The sequence below is a fragment of the Leucopleurus acutus genome (assembly GCF_964270905.1).
Source record: "Leucopleurus acutus genome assembly, chromosome: 7".
NCBI classification, from domain to species: Eukaryota; Metazoa; Chordata; class Mammalia; order Artiodactyla; family Delphinidae; genus Leucopleurus; species Leucopleurus acutus.
The window spans coordinates 14,128,313-14,151,982 of record NC_139150.1 but is presented as its reverse complement, the minus strand read 5'-3'; the positions used below and the strand labels follow the sequence as shown (position 1 = coordinate 14,151,982).

Here is a 23,670-nt window from a genome sequence, read left to right as displayed (position 1 = left end):
GTGGCCACGTGCCAGAGAGGGGGAATCATCATATGTGACAGTGAAAGATAGGGGCTCCTGATCGGAAAGAATCCTCTGACTGGGCTCTGAGGCAACTAGCAAGAGAAACGAGAGAAGCCAGGGAAGTGGACGGGGGCGTGTAGGCAGAGAGCAGCTTGTGCAAAGGCCCTGTGGCTGGAGAGAGGAACGCCCTATGAAACTGGAGCATGGGGAGCTGAGCGGGCAGGTGGCTGGTGGGGAAGGAGGAATGGGCAGGGCTCAGCACAGCCAGGGCCTGCAGGCGATGCTAAGTGCAATGGGAAGCATTCAACATTTTAAACCAAGAAGATAATAGGATCTGCTTTACATTTTGAGCTCTAGCTGTCGGTGGGGACATTTGCAGAGGGTAGGGGTGGATGTGGGGAGGCCAGCTGGGAAGCCATTGCAGCAAGTGGTCCAGGTGAGAGATGATGGTCCAAGGTGGACCATCTGGAGATGAGTGAGGAATGGCCTTGAGAGGTAGAGTGGATAGTGAGGCCATGGTCGTGGATGAGATGCAGCGGGTGAGGGAGAAGGTGTCGAAGACGCCTGCAGCACATGCTGCTGGCCAGAGGCAGGACCTTCACAGAGACGAACGAACAAGCAAACCCCAGTGATTTGGCCAATGTCCGGGCCTCCCAGACGTTATAAATCTTTATCCTTCCCCATCATCATCTTGCAGATGAGGAAATGGAAGCAGGTTCTATTAGGAGCCCCAAGGGCCACAGCAAGACCCTGGGCCTCTGGACCCGCCCACGCCCACCCCACCTGGCGCCCAGCAGAGTGAGCTGGGAAGGCCCCATCTGCAGCAAGAGGTAAACACGGCTGGCCCCAAGGCAGCGTCCTGGGCTTCTCTGGAGACGGGATGAGTCATTTCGATAATTGAATTTTGGAGTTAGACTTAAAATATGGCCAAGAGTGAAGAGGCAATTTGGCAGGGTCGGGAGCCCCCAGGCAGGTTTCTCTGCTCCACACTGCGGAGAACTTATTAACAAGATCACTCTTCCTCCCGACCACGGCCCCATTTACAAGCAGTTCTCAGGGCTGCTGTGGCAAAGAATTCAATTGTGTGTCTCTGGGCTCCAGCTCTGGTCACCCAAAGACGTGTTGGTGGAAAGGGCAGAGAGAGAATACTTGGGTTGAAACGCAGGGAAGGGCTGCAGGTTTGGGAAGAGACAGCGTTTCAGGGAGACCCTGTATAATTCAGAGGACAGGATCATTTCGAGAACAGGTTTCAACAGACTCGGGTTCAAATTCTGGCTCCAGCATGTGCTCAGGTGACGCTCCACCCCTCACTTTTCTCACTTGTAAAATGGGCAGGTGGTACAGATAAACGAGCCGATGCCCAGCGTGGCTACCGCTAATCAGGTGGGCGCCAGCCTGTGGGGGGCGAGCGGGCCCACGGGCAGAGGGCTGGTGCCTCTCTCCCCCTCTTTCTCGCTGGGTATTTAGCCCCTGCAGCTGCTTCTCTCAGGTGGCCTCAGGCACATGTGGTGGTTAATTTCACCAAGGGGGAAACTGACACCGGTTCTGATTAGGGCTTCAGAGCCTCCAGAATTCAGCTGCTGGTAAAATTAACTCACCAGGGACAATGGAACTTTCCCGGAGGGTCCAAATTGTCTTTATTTGTGGAGTTTGTTCCTGGCCCTAATCCAGCCCAGGCACGTTGGGCTGCTAGCTCCTCTTACCTCCCAGAGGAGGGCGGGCCTTCACTAGCCCAAGGCTGGGAATATTTTTACTCGATTCCAAACTGGGGGATAAAAATACACTTTGCTTTGGATTACTGTGTTCCTGAAAAGCTGTGGGTGACTAAAGCAAATGGCCGGCTGGATTCCCAGAAGCCCCTGCTCTCAGGCATCCTGGGTTTACCACCCAGTGGGCCGGGATGAACCAAGGTCTCTCCTCACAGCCTTTCCAGCTCCCACAGGCCAACCACGTGCCAGGCAATATACTCAGAACTAGCAATGAAGCAGGCACTAACTGTGGGTGCGTCTGAATCGGGGTCTGGCTTCCAAGGCTAGCCTGAGCTCTGACCACTGCACTACACCACCTAACCCCCAACCCCACCCCTACCCCCCACTTACACTCCTGCGTCTGTGCACATCAGCCATGGGAACTTAAAACCGTGCTTCCGAAACTCGCTTAAGACTAGCCACTGAAGAAGAGTCACTGATTTTTGGAAAGGCTCTTGTTCAGCTATTTCCAAATTACACAGGTTCACCCCGTGTGAGCAGGTCTGGGCTGAAAGGTAATCCCCATTTCACAGGTGTAGAGACCTGTAACAGAAGCGTCTAGACGCACTCGGGTCTAGATCCCGGCCTCCCGCTCCCTCCGCAGCGCCATGACAGGAACCCAAGCGGAGAAGGTCCTTACTGACCATGTACCCACCCATCACTTGATGGGTAAGAGGAGAAGAGGTGCGGCCCTGGGATGAGAGGCCCAGGCCGACCCCCAGCCCGGCCTCTGCTCCCCTACGCCCCCTGCCTCCAGCTGATGCAATCACATCACCTCAGGTCACCGTCGTGCCTCGGGAGCTGCACGGGCAGCAGCGCAGAGCGGGTCGGGGTTTGGAAGGACAGGGGGGGTCAAGGCCCGGCCCTACCAACCACTCATAAGCTAAGGACCTTGGACGGGTCACTCGGCTGTCCTGTGAACACGGGAGTGGTCCTGACCTCCCCAGAGTCCCCACCTCCAGGGCGGTCACGGGGGTGGGGTGGGCAGCCCACAGACCGCGCCGGACTGCGCGATGGAGCCGCGTCACTCCGCAACCCCACGGTGGGGGCGGATTCTTGAAGGACCACTCGGAGCTGCCTCGGCAAGCGAATGGTGGGAGATCATTCCAGAGAGGGAGCATCCCGGGCCGAGGCTGGGAAGCTCCCCGGAGCTGGAGGCAACGCAGTCTGCCTGGAGCGCGGAGGCAAGGGGGCGAGGCGAGGAGCAGACCGGGGCCCCAGGGACTTGTTAGGGGTGAGGGCGGGACGGCACGGTGGTCAGACCCGCTTCCTCTCTACACCTGGTCTGCTGCAGGACCAAGGAGGGACCAGCTGGGAAAGGAAAAGGAACCACAGAAAGGAGCCTGTGGCCGGAGACAGAGGTAAAGGGAGCAGAGACGAGGATCTCCAAGCGGTCCAAGCAGAGGGGGGACAAGGGAGTGAGCAGGCTGACAGACAGGAGGCGGTGGACAGAGGGCAGAATGTCAGCACGAGTGATGCACAGGGAGAGCAAACCAGGGTGGATGCAGAAAGGCCCAGGACGAGGGCAGGAAGAGGGACAGAGACCCAGTCAGGGTTCAAAATGCTCCCAGCTGCCCGGCTGCTCAGTGGCTCCGAGGTGGTGGGCATGGGGCCGTGAGGCAGAGAGAGCAGAGCTGGGCATGTAGCGTCACGCCAGGGCATGCCCGGGGAGCCCCCCTCGGTCCGTGCCTCTTGGGGTGCCCTGGGCCAGTCTGCAGGCTCATCTGAACCCGGGGCCAAGCCCTACCCTGTTCACTTCTCGGGGACACTGTGAAGCTCGGGCAGGACAAATGCAGCTCAGGTGTGGCCAATGCACCAGGCAGGACAGTGGGGAGGAAAGACCACCACCACCGTCAGGACACTGCGATGCCAAGTCCCCGCCCCAGGCCTCGCTGGGTCTTTCCCACGCTGGGCACGGCACCCCTGCAGGGCGCTGCTCTGGACGTCCCTGTGCCGTCACTGTGCAGTGCCGAGGGCGCCCCGGGCACCCTGGCCACACCACGTGGCGTCGTTCCTCTCTGGACACTGGGTGGCTCAGCACAGAGCTCAGGTGGCCTCTGAGGGCCACGCCAGTCCCAAGACCCCCAGGCTCTGCACAGAACAACGGCATCGCCAGGCTGAATGAGTCTTAAGTGAGCACCTCCCGGCTGCGGGGCTGGCTGAGCACCGAGCAAATCCAGGGGAGGCGGGGGGGGGGGGGGTGCGAGCCCGCCCCGCCTGAGGGTAATGCCCCAGCTCCGCGCCGCCCGGGCGCGAGAGGCCCGGCGCCTGGAGGCTCCCACCCTATCTGACGACAGCTCCACACCACTCTTAAGGTGAAAGGTAGGTCTCCTTTGGCCAGACAGCCCTCCTCCCCTCAATAAGCGGGAACCACGCTTGTAACAGAGAGACAGGACGAGCTAAGTGGGGAACCACAAGCTTTATTGGCTGGAAGTTCTCCTCAGGAGCCTGGCCTGCTGGGACTGGACGTTCCGGGATGGCCACTCCCGGGCCTAAGCTAGGAGAAGGGAGGGGAAAAATGAGAATTTTAGGTCCCACGGAGGGCCTCTGGAGTAAGATTACTGACAGAATTAACGGTGAGAATGCTATTCTGAAACTACTTTCAAAGACATACTGTTTGATCAGTAAATATTTATAGAACCAGATGATAATGAAATATTTATCAAACGCCTACTACGTGCCAGGCATCGTTTGCTGTATTTCTCACTGGCAAGAAACAGCACACCAATAATTAGAACAACCATCAACAACACGGCATGATGAAACGAAACTTTTCATGCGCTGCTGGCAGAAAAATACAACTGACAGAGAACACGTGACCGGGTTTCACCTTCAACTTCGTTTGTCAAAAGAAGTCATTGCCAGCCCCACACCCATTCCCATCCCCCAAATGGCTTTCTCAAAGGGGCATCACCTCCAGGTTTCCTCTGGCCTTCCGAAGGATTTTGTGCGTAACAACCACTAAGGAAAGAGCAAAGAACGGGATGATTAGACATAGAGGCCCAGGAAGACAGTGTAAAAGCCAAACGCAGGGAGGAGCCCCCAAGCCCCACATGGTTCAGGCGTGGGGTCAGCCCTGGAGCATCCAGACCCAGACGTGTAAGGCCCCACCTGCCCCATCACACATCCCAGCATCAAATAACCCATCAGAGAGGGTGGACCAGAGACCCCTCCTCAAGTCCAGGCTAAGCCACAACCTCGGCAATACTAGAAGGCAGAGAGCGCGACACCACGTCATAGACGGAAACTGAGGCTCTGCAGGGCCAGTGGGACCCCCAGGGCCCGCCTCTGCGGGTTGGGCTCGTGGTGCCGGGCAGGGGAGAGGCCTGCACCTGACTAGGGCCCCTCAGACCCCCGGAGAAGCAGCGCTGGGAAGGGGGTGCGCCCGCTCCAAGCAAACCCACACGTGAAGGCCAAGTCGGGGGTCGAGGGCACAGCAGTCCTGGGAGCGGGGGCCTGATGGCAGAGAGGAGGACCGAACCGTGGGCGTCTCTCTCCTGAGCTGCCCTCCAGTGGCCCCCTGGGCCAGGCACACTCTACCTGGACAGCAGCGGGCGGGGCGGGATGATCTCACAGGTCCCTGTGATCTGACTGATGCCCTCCGAGCTGCGTGAGGCAGATCCCCAGCGCATCAGAACCCACGGGGGGGTTGGGGGGGAGTGCCCGCTTTCAGGGCAGCAACTGTAAAGTAAGGTGGCTTCTTCCCTCAGTCCGTGTCTTGTCCAACAGACACCAGCAGCAGCAGGAATGCCGCCACTGAGGGGAGATCGGCCCGATAAGGGATCCACCTTAAACAGGCTTTGGTGATGGCCAGGGACTCCGGCTACCCCCGGGGAGGACACACAGGCTTCTGGAACTGGGCCTTTGGCCAGTGGGGCCCAAGGCTGAGACAGTCTCCCTGTCGGTACACACGGCCCAGCTGCCCAACAGCTTATTCGGAATAGGTGCCGTGTGGTGGCCTTGAGAAAATATTTCTTGCCTCACGAAAATTTCCATCTGGAGGCAACGAAGTCTGTTTGCAATCTGTGACACCGCGGGAGGGGACAGATGGTGTGGGCTTTGTTTTTAACTGGGCAAAGTGAATTTCAGAGGTGCCCACTGCCTCTCTGTGCCCTTCCCCAGCCCCACGCCGCAGGGCAGACATTCTTAAGCTGGGCCCAAGGCTATGTGTTGGAGCGTCCTAAATCCTCAGAAACCATTTGCAAATCTCTGCGTGTACAAGGATGCGTGCATCCTTCTGGGGATAGAGATCCCCTCTCCTGAGGTTCGCCAAGGAGCCTGTGACCCGGAAAAGATTCGGTACCATGGCTGTGGAGGTTAAAAATAATGTTAAAACAGTACTAAAAGTACGGAACGAGCTAAGTCTCACCTGGCGCAAGTGTGAAGGGGCCCCACGTCTGAACAGCACTGCCCACGTTCAGAGCAAGAAACTCCCACTGAGATGAGAAGCCCGAGGGACAGAGCGGGGAAGAGCTTGTCCCAAATCAAGGCTGGCCCCAGGCAGAGGCGTGACTAGAGCCCAGGTCTGTCTGACTCAGCACCTGCTCTTCCCACCTCAGCAGGGCACTGGCAAGGAAGACACCAGCCTCAGTGGTGTCCAGCGGTGACAGGTGGTTTGCCAGCTGTGACCTCAGTGCACACCCCCCAGGGATTCCCGTCTACAGGCGGGAAGTGAAGTGGGCGGTTCCAGGTCACGTGGAGAGGGTCTCACGGTCATCCTTTCCCTCCTCTCCCTGCAGACTCTGGGGTGAGCTGGAGTGTTCGCCTTGGTCCAGGCAGGGAGCAGCCCCAGGCCCTTACTCTTCCTCGTCACCAGGTGGGGAAGGGAGAGGAGGGGACACTACCCCAACTTCCATTCAGTCCCTTAGAGCCAGAGCAGACCCTGGGAGGCTGGCGGGGTTTGGGGAGTTCAAGTCATTTATTCCAGGTCACGCAGGAGAGCGGAGATCTGAGCCGCGCTCACTGACGATGGCAGGCTCAGCGACCCGGGACTCAGGGCTGGTTCTGTCCTCTGGACCTGCCGTGGTAACTCACCCATCTGAACCTACTTCCGAAATATGCTCACCTGCAAACAGGGGTAACTTCATGTTCCCCGTGACTGCCTGGGACACCGGCTACAGGGCAACGCCAACGCCGAGCGCGCCAGTGTTCCCTGGACCTGGGGGCCGTACAGAAGCCCGCTTCCCACCCCCTCAAGAGCCGCTCCCGGGGCCGGACCCACCTGGCCCACAGCGACCTCAGGCACGGCCTCGATGGCTCTCCCTGCACCCCGCCGCCTCCAGCGCTCCTCTTCTCTGCCAGTGGCTTGAACCCCCAGGCGGAACCCCACGGACACCCACCGGTCTGCCAGGGCCGCCTCCTCACCCCCTCTCAGCCCCGCCCTGCCTCCCGGCCCCTCCATGCTCAGCCAAGGGGACCTAACACACGACGGACGCCGTGAGCCCCGCGGCTCCTTCTCGGGTCTGGTCCACAAGGCCTCTCGTGACTCAGGGATGTGAGGGCCTGGCCACCCAAGGCCTGGCGGGGCCTGTGCTGCTAGGAGGCTCCGCCGCGCGCACGAGGGCACGGGTGCCGGGGGCTGAACGCGGGCAGGGGGTTTGCGCCTCTGAAGCCCCCGGGCCAGGGCTGGGGCCACCTTACAAGCGTCATTGGATGTCTCCGGCCTTGCGTTTCCGTGTCTGTCTAGGAGTGTCTTTCTCAAATCGGTGCCCTTCTCTGGATCCCACCGCCCGGCCGCGGGCCCTCCTCACCTGCCTGGACCGGCCGCCAGCAAGCCCTTCTCGACGCAGATGGACAGTCCGCTTGGAGCGGCTCCCACCCGAGGCCTCTCACGCGGCGGCCCCGGTGCCCCAGGCCCCTCCCACCTCCACCTGCCACGGGCAGCTCCAACTCCAGCAACATGAGCTGCTGTCGGCTTTCCTCACAGGCAGTCTCACTCCTTGTCCCTCTGCCCTTGCCCACACTGTCCCCTGTCCACCTGACCAACACCGACTCCTCCTTGAAGACTCAGGTCAGGTGTCTCTTCGTCCAAGAAGGCACCTCCCAGGACAGAGTGACCCCCTCCCCATCCCACCTCAGTGCTCCCCAAGCCCCTACACATGTTCCCGTCACTGCACGCCACACACCTGTCTCCCCAGGGAGGTGACAGTCCCTGGCACGGAGCGGCCCCTCCACAGAGGTCTGTTAAGGGAATTCATCTGTCTGGGCGGGTCAGGATGGGTGAAGTATGAAAGGAAACCCATAAGCAGGAGGTGTGAGGACAACCCAGGGCTGGGGTTTTGGTCCTCAGAGGCAGGCAGTGGTCAGCTGTGGTGGCCGCCGCCCAGCTACTCACGCTGGTCAAAGATGACTCTCTCCTGGCTCTTGCTCAGCTGCAACAGCTGCATGGTGTTCTGCAACTTCTTTTCTTGTTCAAACAATTTTTTGTGTAGTTTGCTGATCTCTGCCTTCAACTCTCCAGTCTAAAGAGAAAGGGAATTAGAAACATGAACACAGAATATAAACGTCAGATCATAGAGGAAGAATTACAAAACCACGTAAAAAGTGCCCAACCTTACAAACAAAGGTATCTGAATAAAAACTAGAAGCCTAGTTTTCTAGGCTTGCTCTGCTGGTCAGATGGCGGGGAGGGTGTGGGCAAAGCCCTCTCACGACTGCTGGTGGAGCTGTGCACTGGCACAGCCCAGGTGGAACCACGCCCGGCGAGATGCGGCAGAATGCAAAACGTGCTCAACCCTCTGACCCAGCAATTCTGCACTTGGGCATCTACCCCAAGGAATGGTAACGCATGAGACGACGCCTGCGCACCAGGGTGTTCACCTCAGCACTGCTCATGGCAGGACAAAAAGAAAAACACCTGATTTGTTTCAATGCGGATTTAGATAACTCAACTACGGTACTTACATAATATGGAATGATTCTGCAGCTATTAAAAATGATGCTGTAGAACTTCATTTATTGACATTGAAAGATGATCATAATTAGTGACAAAAGTGCCCAGAACAGCTATTGTGCGCCACGCACTCCTGTTCCGTAAAATTGAACACATATATTTCTATCCATAGGTGTGTATGTCAAGATGTCTAAACTATTTGATGAGAGAGACATCACGAAAATGTTTATAGTGTTTTAGTTCTGAGAGATGGGATCTGGAATAATCACTTTCTTAATTTATCAGCATTGAGGGTTTTTTTTCCAAAAACTATAATGCTGGTATTTTTTTAATGCTTAAATCTTTTTTGTTTTTAATTGGAGTATAACTGCTTTACAACGCTGTATTAGTGTCTGCTGTACAATGAAGTGAATCAGCTGTATGTATACCTATGTCCCCTCCCTCTTGGGCCTCCCTCCCTCCCACCCACCTATGTCATCAGAGCCCTGAGCCGAGCTTCTTGTGCTTTACAGCAGGGTTCCCACTAGCTGTCTACTTTACACAAAGAGAAGATAAAGGTATTATTAGGGGAGTATGATCTATTAGGAGAACCTGTTTTGATTTTCCAGAGGTGAGGAGAGTGGATGGGTGGCAAAACTAGAGTCCCCAGACCCCTGAAGTGAACATGTGAACACCACCGCGGCTGTCTTAACCAATCTCCACTGAACTAGTTCACGGGGTTAAGGACACTCCCTTTCTCATAAAATACCTGGACTGTGAGATACCCCAGCACAGGCCACCCTGTGCTACACTGAAATACCTCTGCTCCCAAGAGGGAAGATGTTGGGCTGTCAGCTTACGAAGAGCCACTTTAGTTTGTCCCCAGACTTGTTTATGGCTGTTGTACTTGTAATCAGTTATATGATTTAATTAAGTATTAAGTAAACCTATGAATTATGTGTATGAAAAGAGAGAACCGGTTGAATGAAAACTAACATATGTTTCGGGAAACACTTGATAAAGACGAGTCACTAAAAACACCACATTTCTGGCGAATTAGGTGTGGGTGAATAAAAGATGTGGGAGGAACACAGTCTAGGAGGATTCTATATTCAAATTGCTTTGCAAGTGCCTAAGTTTTTTCTTCATCTTAAAGAAACGGAAATTGGAAGTGACAGACATACATTATGGATATAGTTTATGAAAGAAAGAAGATGTGGAACTTCAATCAGCAGACCCATATTCAAAGAAAAGGCCCTGGCCCTACATCAAAAGAGTGGCAAATGAATGTACATTTAACTGTTTTAAGTTAAACTGAAATGTTTAAGGTATGTATCATTTTTTGATTCCCTACTTTAACCTACTTTTAAGATTAACCAATTGTGTCGGCTACAAGGACTTCAACTGTGCTTCCAAAACAGACCCTAATTTAAACATAAGGTTTTCTTTGATTCTTCCTCAAGTTGAGAGCCCAGAGACTTGTGTGCTGGTGGTGGCTGTAGGCCACACATTCTGGGACAAAGTCACTCTACATTCAGAGCCTCAGGTCCACATCTGTAAAACAGGGATGATGCCTGACCCTCTTGTCACACTGCAGTACAGTGAGACTCAGATGAGAGGATGCCTGAAGACAGGGAGAATGATTATTGTTCACCTCGCCTGGCTAACCTCTATTGCTCTTTCTAAAGTCAGCTCAGGCATGACCCCCTCCAGGTCTCCTTCAGACCCTTCTCTACCAGGAGTCTAGGTTGGTTACTGCTCCTTTGGGCACCCATCGTGCCCAGTGCTTCCTCTAACGTTGCCTGTTTCATGGTGGATTATAACTGGTCATTTACTTGTTTGCTTCCCCTCCTAGACTACAAGCTCCCTGAGGGCAGAACTCAATTCTTCCCTCTGACCCCCAGCGTCTGCCACGGAGTAGGTGCTGTGAGACCATCTGTCAAGTGGATTTATTTTTGGGTTTATTTTTATTTATAATTATGTAAAGCATTTATACAGTTTCAAAGTCAAATTTATGAAACAAGGTCAATTCAAAGAAGTCTACCCTCTATCCCTGTCCTTCCATCCTCTTCCTTCCCACCCCTACATGTAGACTGTTCTGTGACTGTTCATCCTTCCACTTAAAAACATTTTTATAAATGAATATGTGTACATATTTGTATCTCTCCCCACAACTTTCTTAGATAAACTGATATATATGATATACACTTTCCAGAGTAGTCCCAGGGACTGACTGTAGGAGATGCAAAAGGCAATTTAATGACACTCAGAGAAAACACCAGGTAGTAAAAAACCACTGGAGCTGCTGGTGGAAACTTGGAAATCTGCTTTGCACAGATTTCACACCAAGAAAAAGGCACTGTATGAAACATAGACAGGGACAGAAAAGTGGCTAGAGGCAATTTAACACCACACAGGGGTCTGTGTACACCAGCAGCCATATCAGAACAACTCCAAGGTCCTTTTTCTGGCTCTAAAATTCTGTGATACTAAAGTGAGCATAATCAGTTACCCGAGAAACCCTCGGAAATAAGGGGCAAATCATCACAGGCACTGACCAGTCCCTAGACTAATTTGCTAGCGGGGGAGATCAATGTGACTCTAATTTGCATTTATACACACTCACATAATAGAAATAAGAAGTGCATTCCATCTATTTAACAGACATTACTATGTACTGAGGTCAAAAACACTGCATCAAGGGTGAAATGTTTAGTTCAGACACATGCTTTAAAAATCATATGGGAAAAAAAAAATCATATGGGCAAGTACCAGTTTGGGAGGATGAAAGGAAATTACTCATTCATTCATTCAAAAATATGAACAAAATAGACATGGCCCCTCGTGGAAAACAGAAGGGCACAGACATTAAACAGACAAGTGTGTAATTGTAACTTGTGATAAGGGCTAGGATGAAGCAGAAGAGGATGCTATGATAAAGTGACCGGGAACCCTCTCTGACCTTGGAGTAACATTTAAGCTGAGACCTGAGAGGTGAGAGAGCACCTGTGTCTTCTGGGCTCAAGATGGAAGAGAGCTTGGTGGGTTAGGAGGAAAGGTAAGGCCAGTGTGGGGCTGGAACCCAGTGGGCCGCTCTTCCTCTCCAACACGCCGTCTTCCACTCTGTGTACGGATTTCCCTGCACAATGACTGCTCGTGTACTTCCCCGAGTTTACGGCACCAAACTTCCTCCCCAGGATCCCAAGACAGAAACCTAAGCACAGGCTCAGCAGAACCTTCCGAGGTGAGAGAGCTACTTCACTGCTACTCCTTTGCCATGGTTGGGAGATCTGAGAGCTGTCAGAGGGGTGAACTAGATGAGTGATGACGTGGAATGCACATTTCCCTTCTGCCTTCCTGATGGCCTTTGGTAAAAATTTACAGGTTAGATAAAGGGGGAAATATCTATCAGGCTACCAAGCAAAGAGCTCTAACTCTTCCTTAACAAGTAGGCTCCTTCTTCCAGGGAGGTTTCCCTGATTATCAGAGCAGGTGCTCACCTTGTCATAATACGACATGTTTCCCACACACACAGACCCGGGGGACAGGCTCTGCTCTGCGCCATGACAGATGGGGATGAAGATGGAGATGGGAGCAACCGTTCTTAATTCAGTCATGTTCAAGTTACTGCAACGTCTAGCTTTTAAGGGAAATTTCAATGGTTTTGTAATAAATGATTTTGTTTGGTTAAAAAAAAAAGTAGTTTCTAAGTAGTTAAAATAGATTTACAAACCCCACTAAAATAGGATGCTGAAAGCTATCGAAAGGGATCAGACAGTCCAGAGAAAGGCATCAGAAATGAGAGACATTCTGAGCAGAATGGAATGACCTAGTCCACGAGGAAAACCTGGGACTTACAGCCTATGAATCAAAGCCTGTCCTTGGGATTCAACACCTGTGCCTTCAAAGCCAGCTCTGCACCCTTGAGTACGTGCCTCACTCCCCGAACCTCAGTTTCCTGACGTGTAGAACATGGACAGGGTTTCCCTCAACAAAGATGTGCTGGCGGTGGGGACACGGTCGGGTCCAGGCGGCAGGCCAAGCTTGCGGGGCCCCAGGGGATCAGGTCAGAACCGGCCTGGAGCAGCCAGCGCGGTGTCGGACATGTCACTCGACCAACATGGCGCCCTCCCTGCCCCCCGCCACCTTCCCCAAACTGAGGGCACACCTGCTGGAGGCCAGGTCCCGGGCTGGCCATGGAGAAGCCTGAGACACGGGCCCCAGCGGCACCCTCGAGCCTCTGCACCCACGTGCCACCACCCACCTGTTCACAGTGGAGCGTGCACTGGCCACTGGTGGGCAGTGAGGCCCTCCAGAGGAGCGTCAGTAACCTCGAGGCCTCATCCAGGGTCAGCCTGGCTGCGCCGACACCGGGGGCGAAGCTGCTCAGAGGCGCCGAGTGTGGGCGCTGCGGGGGGGGGAGAAGGCTGTTACGTGCGGTCTTGAAAAAGATTATGGACGGGCCAGCTTTAATGGGCAGCATAAATCCCCAGACCGCAGGGCCTTGCTCCGCACGCCAGGCAAGAGCCTGCTGCCGGGCGACACCAAGTCATTGTTCTTAAAGACGGTGACTTATAGATTATGAGAGAACTTCGGTGGTGACGTTAGCCCGGTCAGTAAGCATGATTAATGGCCGCCTGAGTTCACTCCATTTACTGTGCCAAGAAGAGGGTCCCCGCAGCCACGGAGCCTCTCCGGAAGGTGAACGACGCCAACGGCAAGCGACGCGACACGAATGTTTCCCCTGGAGTCTGCATGGCGCCGGCGGGAGGTGGAGGTGCCCGCACAGGTGAGGGGGGTGACCTGCAACGCTCTTCAGGGAGCAGGATGATGGAGAAAGAGAGCGCCTTGGCGGACAGAGACCTGGGTTCAAATCCGACCGCTCTGAGCTACTCTCCCTCAGCACCTGCACAGCGGGAATGACATCACCCACTGTAAAGGCTGCTCTGGGATGAAAGAAAATACGATCCTAAAAGGTCCTGTGCAAGAACGGCGGCCGCCAACCATCTTGAGGCGGCTGCAGGATGGCTCGCGGCGGCAAGCGCATCACAGATGGCAGCGTGGTGGACCAGACCACACGCTGCGTGAGGACCAGGACCTCAGGCACCCCGTTCACCACAGCAGCCCCAGAGCCTGAGCACGGAGGCCGGGAGGGCGACGGACAGGTGACTGGGTGGGAGAAGGGATGGACACACTGCAGGACTGAAGGATAGAGGGATGGACGAGACACTGGACAGGCCGCGGAGGGGCAGTGCAGTGGAGCCCAGCGAAGCGACCGTGGTAACACAGGCACAAACCTCAGCGGTGTCCCTCCCGCAGAACAACAAGCGCAGCCTGGACCCGACCTCGTGGGTTTCGTGCGCGATGCTCCCTGGCCCCTCTTCCCAGGGCCTTACTGAGGACCCGTGAGCCCCTCGCCCCCAGTGCCCTCGGCCAACACCTTCCACCTCCTGCCCCGCTGTGCATCCCTCTCCCTCCAGCTCTGTCGCTCAGGTTACCTTTGCTGCCAGCTCTTGACTCGTGGGGCTGGGAGACTCTTGGATCTGAACGTCCATCTCGGCGAGGAGCTTCTGGCCCCGGCCAATCTGCTCGCACAAGGCACCGTAGTCCTCAATCAGGCCCAGGACGTGGCAGCCACTCTTGCTGGCCCACAGGCGGTGGCCAGGGGCCAGGCGGCACACGTTTGAGGCGCTGGTGATCGAGCTGCCACTGTCGCAGGAGAGGGCGTCCATGTCATTTCCAGAGAGTGGAGGAGTCTCTGAAGCTACAGAACGAGAAGGAAGATGTCAGACCTATCGGGGCGGCACCCTGCATTCGATAAGCTGCGTTCAACGATGTCTAGCCAGCCAGGAGGGCTGAGAGCCCTCAGGCCCAAATGCCACCTGACACAGCCCCGAGGGGAAAGAGGCCTGGAGCCAGGATCTCAGCCTGTGTATTACCCGCCGTAGGCTTATTCATCCTGTGGGAGAAGCTCATTTCAATCCAACCAGCACTCATCAGGCGCCGGCTCAGCAGAAGAGCCCTGATTCCCACAGACGAATCAGGCCTGGGCCTGCGCTTCAGGGGCCCGTGGTCTAATCGCAACACAGATGCCGTGTGGGAGGTGTAACAGCGTGACGACAAAGAGCCGGAGCTCAGTGGACAGAATAATCAAGCCTCTGTGCGGGAAGGGACGGCTTCCTAGAAGCAGTGACAATTGCGCTGGGCTGAATGGGCAGCAAGAATTATGCTACACAGAGGTAAAAGCCTGCCGCTTTCCACCTTTGGATCAACAGAAGCACGGACGGATAATTCGGACCGGGGCCATCAGGAAAGACATTTCCCTGGGCATTTGCATTCAGGATGAGTCTTCGGGAAGCAGCAGGATCTTCACTGGCACACAAGTGGGCAAAGTCGGTCTGGCAAAGGCGGAGGCCACGCTGCACAGTCCCAGTGACAGGGAAGTGCAGGCCCAACCGCAGGATGGTTTGACCCATCCGTGTGGCACCAGGAGGCCAGAGGGGTGTGGCTGGACGGGCCCACTCGGGCTGGATGCTGCAGGGCCTTGAAAGCCACGATAAGGCAGTCACACTTCAACCCAGGACAACAGGGAGCGAAACCAATGATGTCGCTAAGGTTGGTAACACCTGGGCTTGGAGACGAGATTGCCAGCTAGAAATGCTGAGAACACAACCCCCAAATCCTGCCAAATACCCTGCTGAGTTGGGACCAGGGACCCCCCTTTCCTCCAATTTAAAAAGTCCCACTGCCAAACCCAACTGTGCCACAGCTACCCAGCCTCTAGCTTTGTACCTGATCCTGATGGCACGGCTGGGGTGGAATCAAACAGATCATACGAATTGTCAGCTGCCACGGGACACTTGTCACCATCTACAAAATGCAAAATAAGGGAAATAAACCAGCAAACGTTTTAGTTTCGCTCTCATCAGCATCTGAGAGAGAACTGAATGAAAACACAGCGAGGCACCAGACACACACAAGCATTCATTCAGATCCTCACTGGGCATCTCTCCCGCCAGGCCCTGCGCGGGACACGGGGGACACAGAGGGAGCAGGCCCGGCTGCCTCCCCGGAAGGACCCTCTTGTCCAGACAAGTAAACAAGCTGTTTCCTCTCAGGGGTCAGGGCTAAGGGAGGGAGGCACGGGGGCTGTGGGAGCTCAAGTGAGGGGGTAACCCGAGGAGAGACAGAAATGTAGGCAGAGGAAGGAGCAGATGCCAAGGCACAGAGGAGGGAGCCCTCGTGACACATTCAGGGAGCACGAAGTGGGGGACGTCAGGCGGGACAGTGTCAGGCTGAGACCTGTTTTGGGCTGGAGGAGTGAGGCTGGAGGCGGCTGCAGTAACCCACATAAGACGGAAGAGTGACCCGAAGTAGGATTTGGGAGGTGATGCGTTCGAGACAATGCAAGGAGGCAAAACCAGGCGCATGCGGCACGAGATGATGGCCACACGCTATAATTCAGGAAAGCGCTTTCGCATCTGAACTCTCAGTAGCTCGGGGGCAGGATGGCACTGTAATTCAGGCTTCCTGGAAAAGGAGACCAATGGGCAGAGACAGGAAGTGATCTGCCTAGCATCACCCAGAGTGTCCGTGGCAGAGAGGACTGTGTCCAGGCCTCAAGGTGTCCTGCCCAGCTTGCTCCCCACCCAGGCCCCTCCAAAGAGTGCACTTCAACTTTGGGGCCAAGGCGCCCGGGGCTCAGCTCTGTGGAGCTGGCCCGAGAGCGATCACTTCCTGCAGAAACAGCAGTCTTTAGGCCAGAACTTTCAGACAGCTGCATTTAAATACCGTCCTGAAAAGTCCTGTGCAAAGGAAGAAATGCTGCTGCCTACTGTATAATTCTAGGCTTCACCTGAGGAAACTGGAAAACTTCTCCACGGAGACGGCGCTGTGAATTTTGAGCACATCCTCCTAGATGCCTCTTTGGAGACCGCCCCCCCCCACCCCCGCCCCAGGGCTGACCCTGGACGAATTTCAAAAACAGGCAAAGGCTGTTCAACGGCCTCACTTCAACTGCCCCAAAGCTCCTTCCTGGGCGCCCCAATCACTGAACTCTTCTCCCTGCTTCAATCTCCCTAGCTCACATCGACAACCTCCTCGGTCCCATCTCCTCAAAGCCCTAAGAAGGGCCAGGGGCAGAGCAGACCCCTACTGAAATACGGCAAGGCCCACTGCCGATGTGCGCCCTGTGCAGAAGGCGGCAGTAGGGCCCCTTCCCAGCCCCGTGAGGTTCCCCTTGCAGGATTTTATCCTAAGAATACTGTTCAACAGAAAAAGCGTGTTAACGCCGATGTCTATTAAAGCTCCAAATCAGAGACCGCTTTAATGATCATCAGGGTAATGGTTTGGTGACTGACAATCATCTGAAAACAATAATTAGGAAGCCCGTGTGAAACAAGGGGAAACATTTATGATGTAATGTTGGGCAAAAACAAAGAAAGGACACAGAATGGCCCCAAACCAATTTGAACATTATAAATTCACACCTACATTTGATTACCAAATGAAGAGACACATGCAAAGCAAAAAATTATTATTTTGTAACCAAGAAGGATTTTTTTTTTTCCATATCATCACATCATCTTTTTGGTTCAGATTTTAAAATCCTTACCAAGGAGAAACCCATGAGCACGTCACTGTAAGTTCCAGAGCTGGGTGACTAGGTGCTCTTTGAGAGATTGTAATTTTTTTAATTAAAGGCGACAGATGTAATTCCCAATCTAAGTAAAGGTAAGTCCAAACTTCTCTACACTACTTGTTTATAAAGTCTGCTGGCATTCCTCGTCCCCTGGATGCGCACACCCATCCACCTGGGCATCGGGACGATGACCCCCAGACACCAGGGCTCCTGAAGGCCAGGTGGTCCTTCAGACACAGCACTGGACCCGGAGCTGGAAATGATTTCTAGCTCCAGCTCTGCCACCTACTTGCTGTGTCACTTTGGGCAAGTCCAGTGCCCTCTCTGGGTTTTAGTTCCTTCATCCAAAGAGCAAAGATGATGGCCTGGCTGATTGATTTGAGCCTGGCCACCTGCCGGTTTATGCCCGGCCCTAGGCAGGAGTCGGGCAGACGAGGCCCAGTCTGTCCTCCTTCTCCTCCCTACACAGCCTCTGCAGGGCTAGACAATAAAGCCAGAGGTAAACGCCAAACTGAACCAGTTTTCAAACCTGCCGGGAAGCTTTTGAGATCCTGAGATGCTGACAACCGGAGGAAGAGGTGAAGATGCTCTTTTAAAGGCACTTAAGAGGGACTGAAAAGGATTTTCAGCAGTAGATCATGTGGACAGGACTAAGGGGGTGGCAGACAGCAGGACTGGAGGCGATAAGGGCGCTGGAAGCCCAAACCCCACTGCCCTGAGAATCAGCAGGCCCCACAGATGACACCGTTTTGCCAAAGGTGACAGCTACTCAGCGGTCAGGTCCCAAGCTCCCAGGGTACACGGCGCGTCTGCTGTCAGTGAGAAGACACCTCCATGGGGCAAGGGCGGGATTCAGAAGCTCACACGTGCTGCACAGACGCACAGGGCTGCATTTCAAACAGTGAGGCGAGGCAGGGCAGTACCGGGCTTGTCCAGCTGCTGGGGCCGCTCGGGGACAGACAGGGTCTGGAGAGCCAGAGTGAGATCTGCCTCCTGGGCCTTCTCCCCGCCCTGTGCCAGCTGCTCCTCCAGCCTGCTCTGCAGCGTGCTGTTGGTTTCGATGCTCCTTTCCAGCTGCGCCCGCAGAGCCTGGATCTCTGTCAGGAGGCCATGCAGGTGGCCGAAAGGGTCCTGCCCCCTCCAGCCTTCTCCCGATGCCTCTGCCCTGGTCTCTGCAAACACAAGCAAAGGGAAGCCTCGACACTGTCAACCGCCAGAGGGTCAGCCACCGAAGACAAGTGACGGCGCTTTCCACCGCTGCCATCACCACCCTCCCCCGCCCAAGACCTAGGTGCCATGGAACATAACAACTCGACCTGAAAAACAAAAGTCCTCGCAGACTTAATTGTTGCTATTCCACAGGCTAAATAAGAGCTGGAAATTAATTTTCGCTTCTGGCCATAAAGGCCTGACAAATTGCACACCAAACCCTGAAATTATGTCTAGTAGTAATAAAATCTATTTGGGCTGGAATTATATAATGAAAGGGCTGATTTTAAGAGCCACGGTATATTTAAAAGACACAACAGCAAGAATAAGAAAAGCAACCTGAGGAGAAAATGAGAGCCGAGAGGCGACCCTTTTCTAGATAAACTTTCAATAGGGAGAAACCATCTGGAAAATTAGTTGCGAAAAAAAAAAAAAAGGATAAAAACCCACCACACCTCAAAACGGATTCTAAAACACTAGAGTTTACAGCCAAGTCGCTCTGCTCTGGTATCTCTCTAGGATACAGCGAGGCCCGGGGCCAGCAACCGTCTCTATCAGCACGTAGTAGGTGCTCCGTAATTGTCTGCTGGATGAATGGGCAAACAAAAACAAACGCACACCAGCAGGAAGATGGTCATAAAAGTGATTTCGTGAGTGTCTACTACGCGCCAGGTACTGTGCTAGGACGCTCTTAATAAATGATTTCATTTAATTTTCACAACTGTACACAACAGAGATTAGTAGACATGTTTTACAGAGGAAGGAGCAGGCCCAAAGGGGTGAGGTGACCTGTGGAAGGCATACCCTGGGACGCGAGGCCGTGAGAACCCAGACCGCTGTTCACCGGACTCCCGCTGCCACCTGAGAAGAAGGGTGGCCCAGAGAGCCTGCCTCAGCATCCATCTACTCTACCCTGGAGGCAAGCTTGGGGTTTCAGAACAGCGTTTCAGGAAAGAGGGCAGCCCGCCGTCCGGGGGAGCTCACAGGCCAGAGCACCCAGTACCTTGCAGCCTCCTGTGCTCTTCATCCAGCTTCTCGTACACCTTCAGCTCCACCCGGAGGGACTGCAGTAGTTTGTCGTTCTGCGTGAGCAGCTGCTCCCTCACCTTCACCTCCTCCTGCACCCTGGAACGGCCCCGACGCCATGGGAGCAGAGGTTATTCTCACGCAGGGGCTTACTTGACCCACAGGGCAGGCAATTCCACCGTCAGCCAGAGAGTGTGGACAAGAGCGACAGCATGGGGAGGAGTACCCCTCACAGCTCTGCTTCCCGAGGGCTCCTCCAGGCCCAGCCCTTTACAGACGTGATCTCACGTCATCTTCACAGACACCCTAAAAGGTATGTGCTCTCTAATCCCCAATTCACGGATATGAGGAAGTGAAGCTCATAAGGTTATGTCTCACCCAGGGGTGCACAGCGCAGGAGAGAAGCCAGCACTGTGTGATGGCGAAGACAGTGACCTTGCAAATCACTGCACCACCCTGGGGAAGTGAGGGCGAGGTCATGAACTAAAGGTGTGGGGCGTCCGGAGTGCTGACGGAACCGCCGAAACACGTGGGACGAGATGGGAGTCTCTGGGGGACCGCAGAGGGCAGTCAGCGTGATGCGCTCACAGCCTAAGGCAGACTCCCGCACGCCTCTGTGCAGAAACTCCCGTGGCTTCCTGAGTCACTCGGCCTGAAAACCGAGGTCCTCACCAGGCCTCGGGGGCCTGCGGGGCTCGGCCTCCAGTCACCTCCGTGTCCTCCTCTACCTCGGCCTCTCCTCTAGCTGCACTGAGTCCTGGCTCTGCCCTGCACAGGCCAAGGACACCCTGCCTCGGGGCCCTGACCCTTTCCAAGGAAAAGGATCTTCCCCCAGGACCTGCAGAGCTCACACCCTCACGGCCTCCAGGTGGCCACTCAGATGGCATCCTTTCAGAGAGGCCGGCCCTGAACCACCCTGGATAAAACAAGCAATCCGCCCCAGGCCCCGTCCCCCTTCCTTAGATGACGTCGCTCCTCGTATTTTATTCCCACCTGACGTGCCACGTGTTGTGTGCTTCGTGTCCGTCCCCGGGCACCGGGCAGGGCCGGGGCACCCTGACCCCTACCTGCTCAGCTCACTGCGGCTGTGGCAGACCTCCCGGAGCAGCCGCTGGTTCTGACTCTCCTTCTCGTCCACCTCCCTCTGCAGTCTGTCGTTCTCCGCCCTCACACAGGCGAACTCCCGCTGAAGGTGCTCCAGGCCGGCGGTCTTCCTGGAGAGGGACTCGCGCAATTTCTCATTCTCCTTCTGTTTATCTGCGTGCACAAAAAAGCACCAATGAGAGGAGACACCATTTATTTTTTCCACCCTTATTATGCAAATACGGCGCTTCGGCTGGAGCGCTCAGAGAATACAAAAGAGAACGAGATTTCATCTGGCATTTATGATTGTGACATTCCAATTATCTCCTGCATTTTGGGCAGATAAATCTGTCAACATCTAGGGTGCAGATTAAACATCACTGGGATGAAATGGGCCCGTTTAGTCTTCTACTAAATAATGGGCCGTGCAAACCTAGCTACTTTGCCTTCACAGAGCAAACAGTGGGTAGAAATTAAAGACAGAGGCAAGAAACAGGGCCCCGAACTCTGGCGACGGGTGTTGGGAAAGTCCGGAAGCCTCCCAAGGAGGCCAGCAGGGCTGTGCCGACAGCAACCCAGCCGTCACTCTCAGGCCATGAGGCCAGCACGCCTGCTGAGGCATGAGGAACACGGGGGCACGGGGACCAATGGTCAAGGGCACAGCCTGGAGGCAGAGGGGCACATTGGAGTGAGGCTCTTCCGTTTACTCAAGAGTACCCCATACTCTTGTGGGGTCGCTGACCCCACAACCTTGAGCCAGGCTCTTCACTCCTCTGTGCCTCAGTTTCCTCATATGTGTGGCCAGGAGTAGTAACTGAGTCACTACATGTAAGGGCTTCGCACAGGGCCTCACAGCACGCTGAAGGCTGCCAGCACTCCGGCAGGCTGTTGGCCGTGCTGGTGGCGGTAACAGCTGACGTCGCCGCCGTGCTCACTGCAGTCATTACCTTAGCACCTCCCCATGTGTCACCCTACTTGCTCTTCAGGGCACACCTCCACGTAGGTACTTTTGTACTCCCCATTTTCCACACAGGAAACTAAGGATCAAAGAGCGTAAGACTTCACCGAAGTCACATAGCCAGTAAGTGGCAGAACCAGGATTCAGACCCAGGTTTTCTGATTCTACTCTTAACCCCGGCATGATCATCTCCAAGCAAGCTTTCTCCTCTTCCCTCAGACTGCAGCCATGCTAAGCCTCCTATAACTCCTGACTGGTCCAGACTCCCCACCCCCACCCCCGCCAGCCTCTAACCCTCGGGCCTCTGTCCTCTCTCTTCTATTTAAAATGCCCTGGCTCTTCTAACCTTAGGTCCCTCAGCTAACCCCTACTAATGCTCCAGACTCAGCTCTTAAAGACCAGCCTCCCCTGGGTCAGGATGCTTTCTCCGGGGTCCTGCGCCCCCTGAGCCTTTATCATGGCTAATCCTCACCCTGGTCTGCCATGGGTTGCCTGGCTCTCTCTCCCATCAGACCATGAACCCCTGAGGGAAGGAACCGGGTCTCGCTCAATTCTGTATCAGAATCTACACAGGCTGTGATACAGAAGAGGAACCAGGAAGTGTTTGCTGAATGAATGAATGAATGGATATCTGCAGAAGCCCCCGTTTCATCTCTTAAGCCAGAATCGGCATCAGTATCCTCTAGTGAAAGTGGGATAAACGGGCCCAAGTCCCAGCTGCACCACCTTCTGTATCTGTGGCCGCAGGCCAGTCAATTCCCCAAGCCTCAGTTTCTCACCTGTAAAATAGGACTAACAATAACGTCATCCCAGAAACATTTTAAGTGAAAGCTCTTTGTGGGTTAAGCTCCAAACAGACGGAATTAAAAGAAGCGATCTTTAAAATACTGGAGAAACTTGCCTGACAGCAGGAAATCGCTGAAATTTGGGGAGCAATGTATTCCCACCCCTTCTCTCCCACTGTGAACTAAGCCAAGCTGAGAGGTGGCTGCACAGAGGGGAGGGTGACAAGTAAGGAAAGGAGCACTTACTAAGCCCCTGTCAGAGGCACCAGGCTGTGGGCTGGACACTGCTTAGGTGTCACAACAGCCCTCTGAGGCGTTCCTATCTTACAGCTAAAACATACTGAGGTTCAGGGAGGTTAAGCGACCTGCCCAAAGTCACAGGGCCACAGGACTTGGTCTCACTCCAGCGCCTGCATTCTCTCCACGCCACAGAGGGCTGTGGAGCTCCAGGCTGCGGACGGCTCCTCTCGTTTTTACCTCTGGATCCTTTAGCGAGCATTGTATTGAGGGCCTCGTTCTGCTTCCTCAGGAAACATATTTCTGATGTCAGAGAATTATGTAGCTCTGAACCATAAGCAAAAATGTTTGAAGAACCTATAAAAACACACATAAATAGTAATTTATAGATAGTCTCCAGGCCCGTATGGATGGAACTTTTTGGAAAACAGTTTTAAATAATGAGGAAACACAACACACAATGAAAATTACTCCTGTGAACTATCTAAGGTACTACCAGAGCCCAAAGGGAGATGAGAGTGAGCCTGAAAGAGGAGACGGAGGAGACTCCCCACACCCTACCCGGCCTCGGGGTGAACAAAGGAGAACCGGGCTGGCGGGGCGGGTGACAGTCTTAACCTCCACGATTTCTCTCCTGAGGTCCAAACCCTCAGGGGACCTCTCCACTGAGGCTCCGGTCCACTCTTCACCTTTCCCCCCAACCCTTCCAATCCCGCCCTCCCTCCTGTTTCCTGCCGGTGTAGACGGTCTCGCCTCTAACCCTAACCGGAGCCGGAAATCTGGGAGCCAGACTAAAGGCCTCTCTCTTCCACTGCCCAGTCAGGCAACCATGACTGCTGACTCTTCCTCCAAAATGCCTCAGATGCTGGCCCCCTCTTTTCTGCCCCTGTAGTTCAGCCTTATACCTTGCCCCGTTGCCTCTGCCAATGAGCTTATCATCCTAAACACGGTCCATTCAGGTTTTTTTCTGCTCAAAAATATGTGATGGCCCCACCATCACGTATTTGTGTTTGGTTGTGTGATTGGCAAAAGACAATCACACAACCAAACACAAGGTCCAAACTTCAGATCTCTATTATTTAGCTCGACTCTCAAGGCCTACACCCCAC

The 23,670-nt window shown here is 54.5% G+C and overlaps 1 protein-coding gene across 7 annotated transcripts in view; it reads right to left on the bottom strand.

Moving 5' to 3' along the window:
* Window positions 1–4,160: 4,160 nt before the first annotated feature.
* The window catches only part of CDK5RAP2 (CDK5 regulatory subunit associated protein 2), a 182,118-nt gene continuing 162,608 nt past the window's right edge, over window positions 4,161–23,670 (bottom strand). For 5 of the 7 annotated variants that reach the window (XM_082843508.1, XM_082843510.1, XM_082843513.1 and 2 more), the window contains 10 exons: window positions 22,802–22,918; window positions 20,566–20,755; window positions 19,476–19,597; window positions 18,187–18,435; window positions 15,415–15,492; window positions 14,121–14,386; window positions 12,887–13,030; window positions 8,086–8,212; window positions 4,666–4,712; window positions 4,161–4,248 (listed from right to left, as the gene is read on the bottom strand). In XM_082843508.1, coding sequence (XP_082699634.1) covers window positions 4,192–4,248; window positions 4,666–4,712; window positions 8,086–8,212; window positions 12,887–13,030; window positions 14,121–14,386; window positions 15,415–15,492; window positions 18,187–18,435; window positions 19,476–19,597; window positions 20,566–20,755; window positions 22,802–22,918 — 1,397 coding nt within the window. In that variant the 3' untranslated portion in view covers window positions 4,161–4,191. The remainder of the gene's footprint in view (window positions 4,249–4,665; window positions 4,713–8,085; window positions 8,213–12,886; window positions 13,031–14,120; window positions 14,387–15,414; window positions 15,493–18,186; window positions 18,436–19,475; window positions 19,598–20,565; window positions 20,756–22,801; window positions 22,919–23,670) is intronic. The other 2 variants (XM_082843511.1, XM_082843509.1) reach the window with 2 other exon arrangements.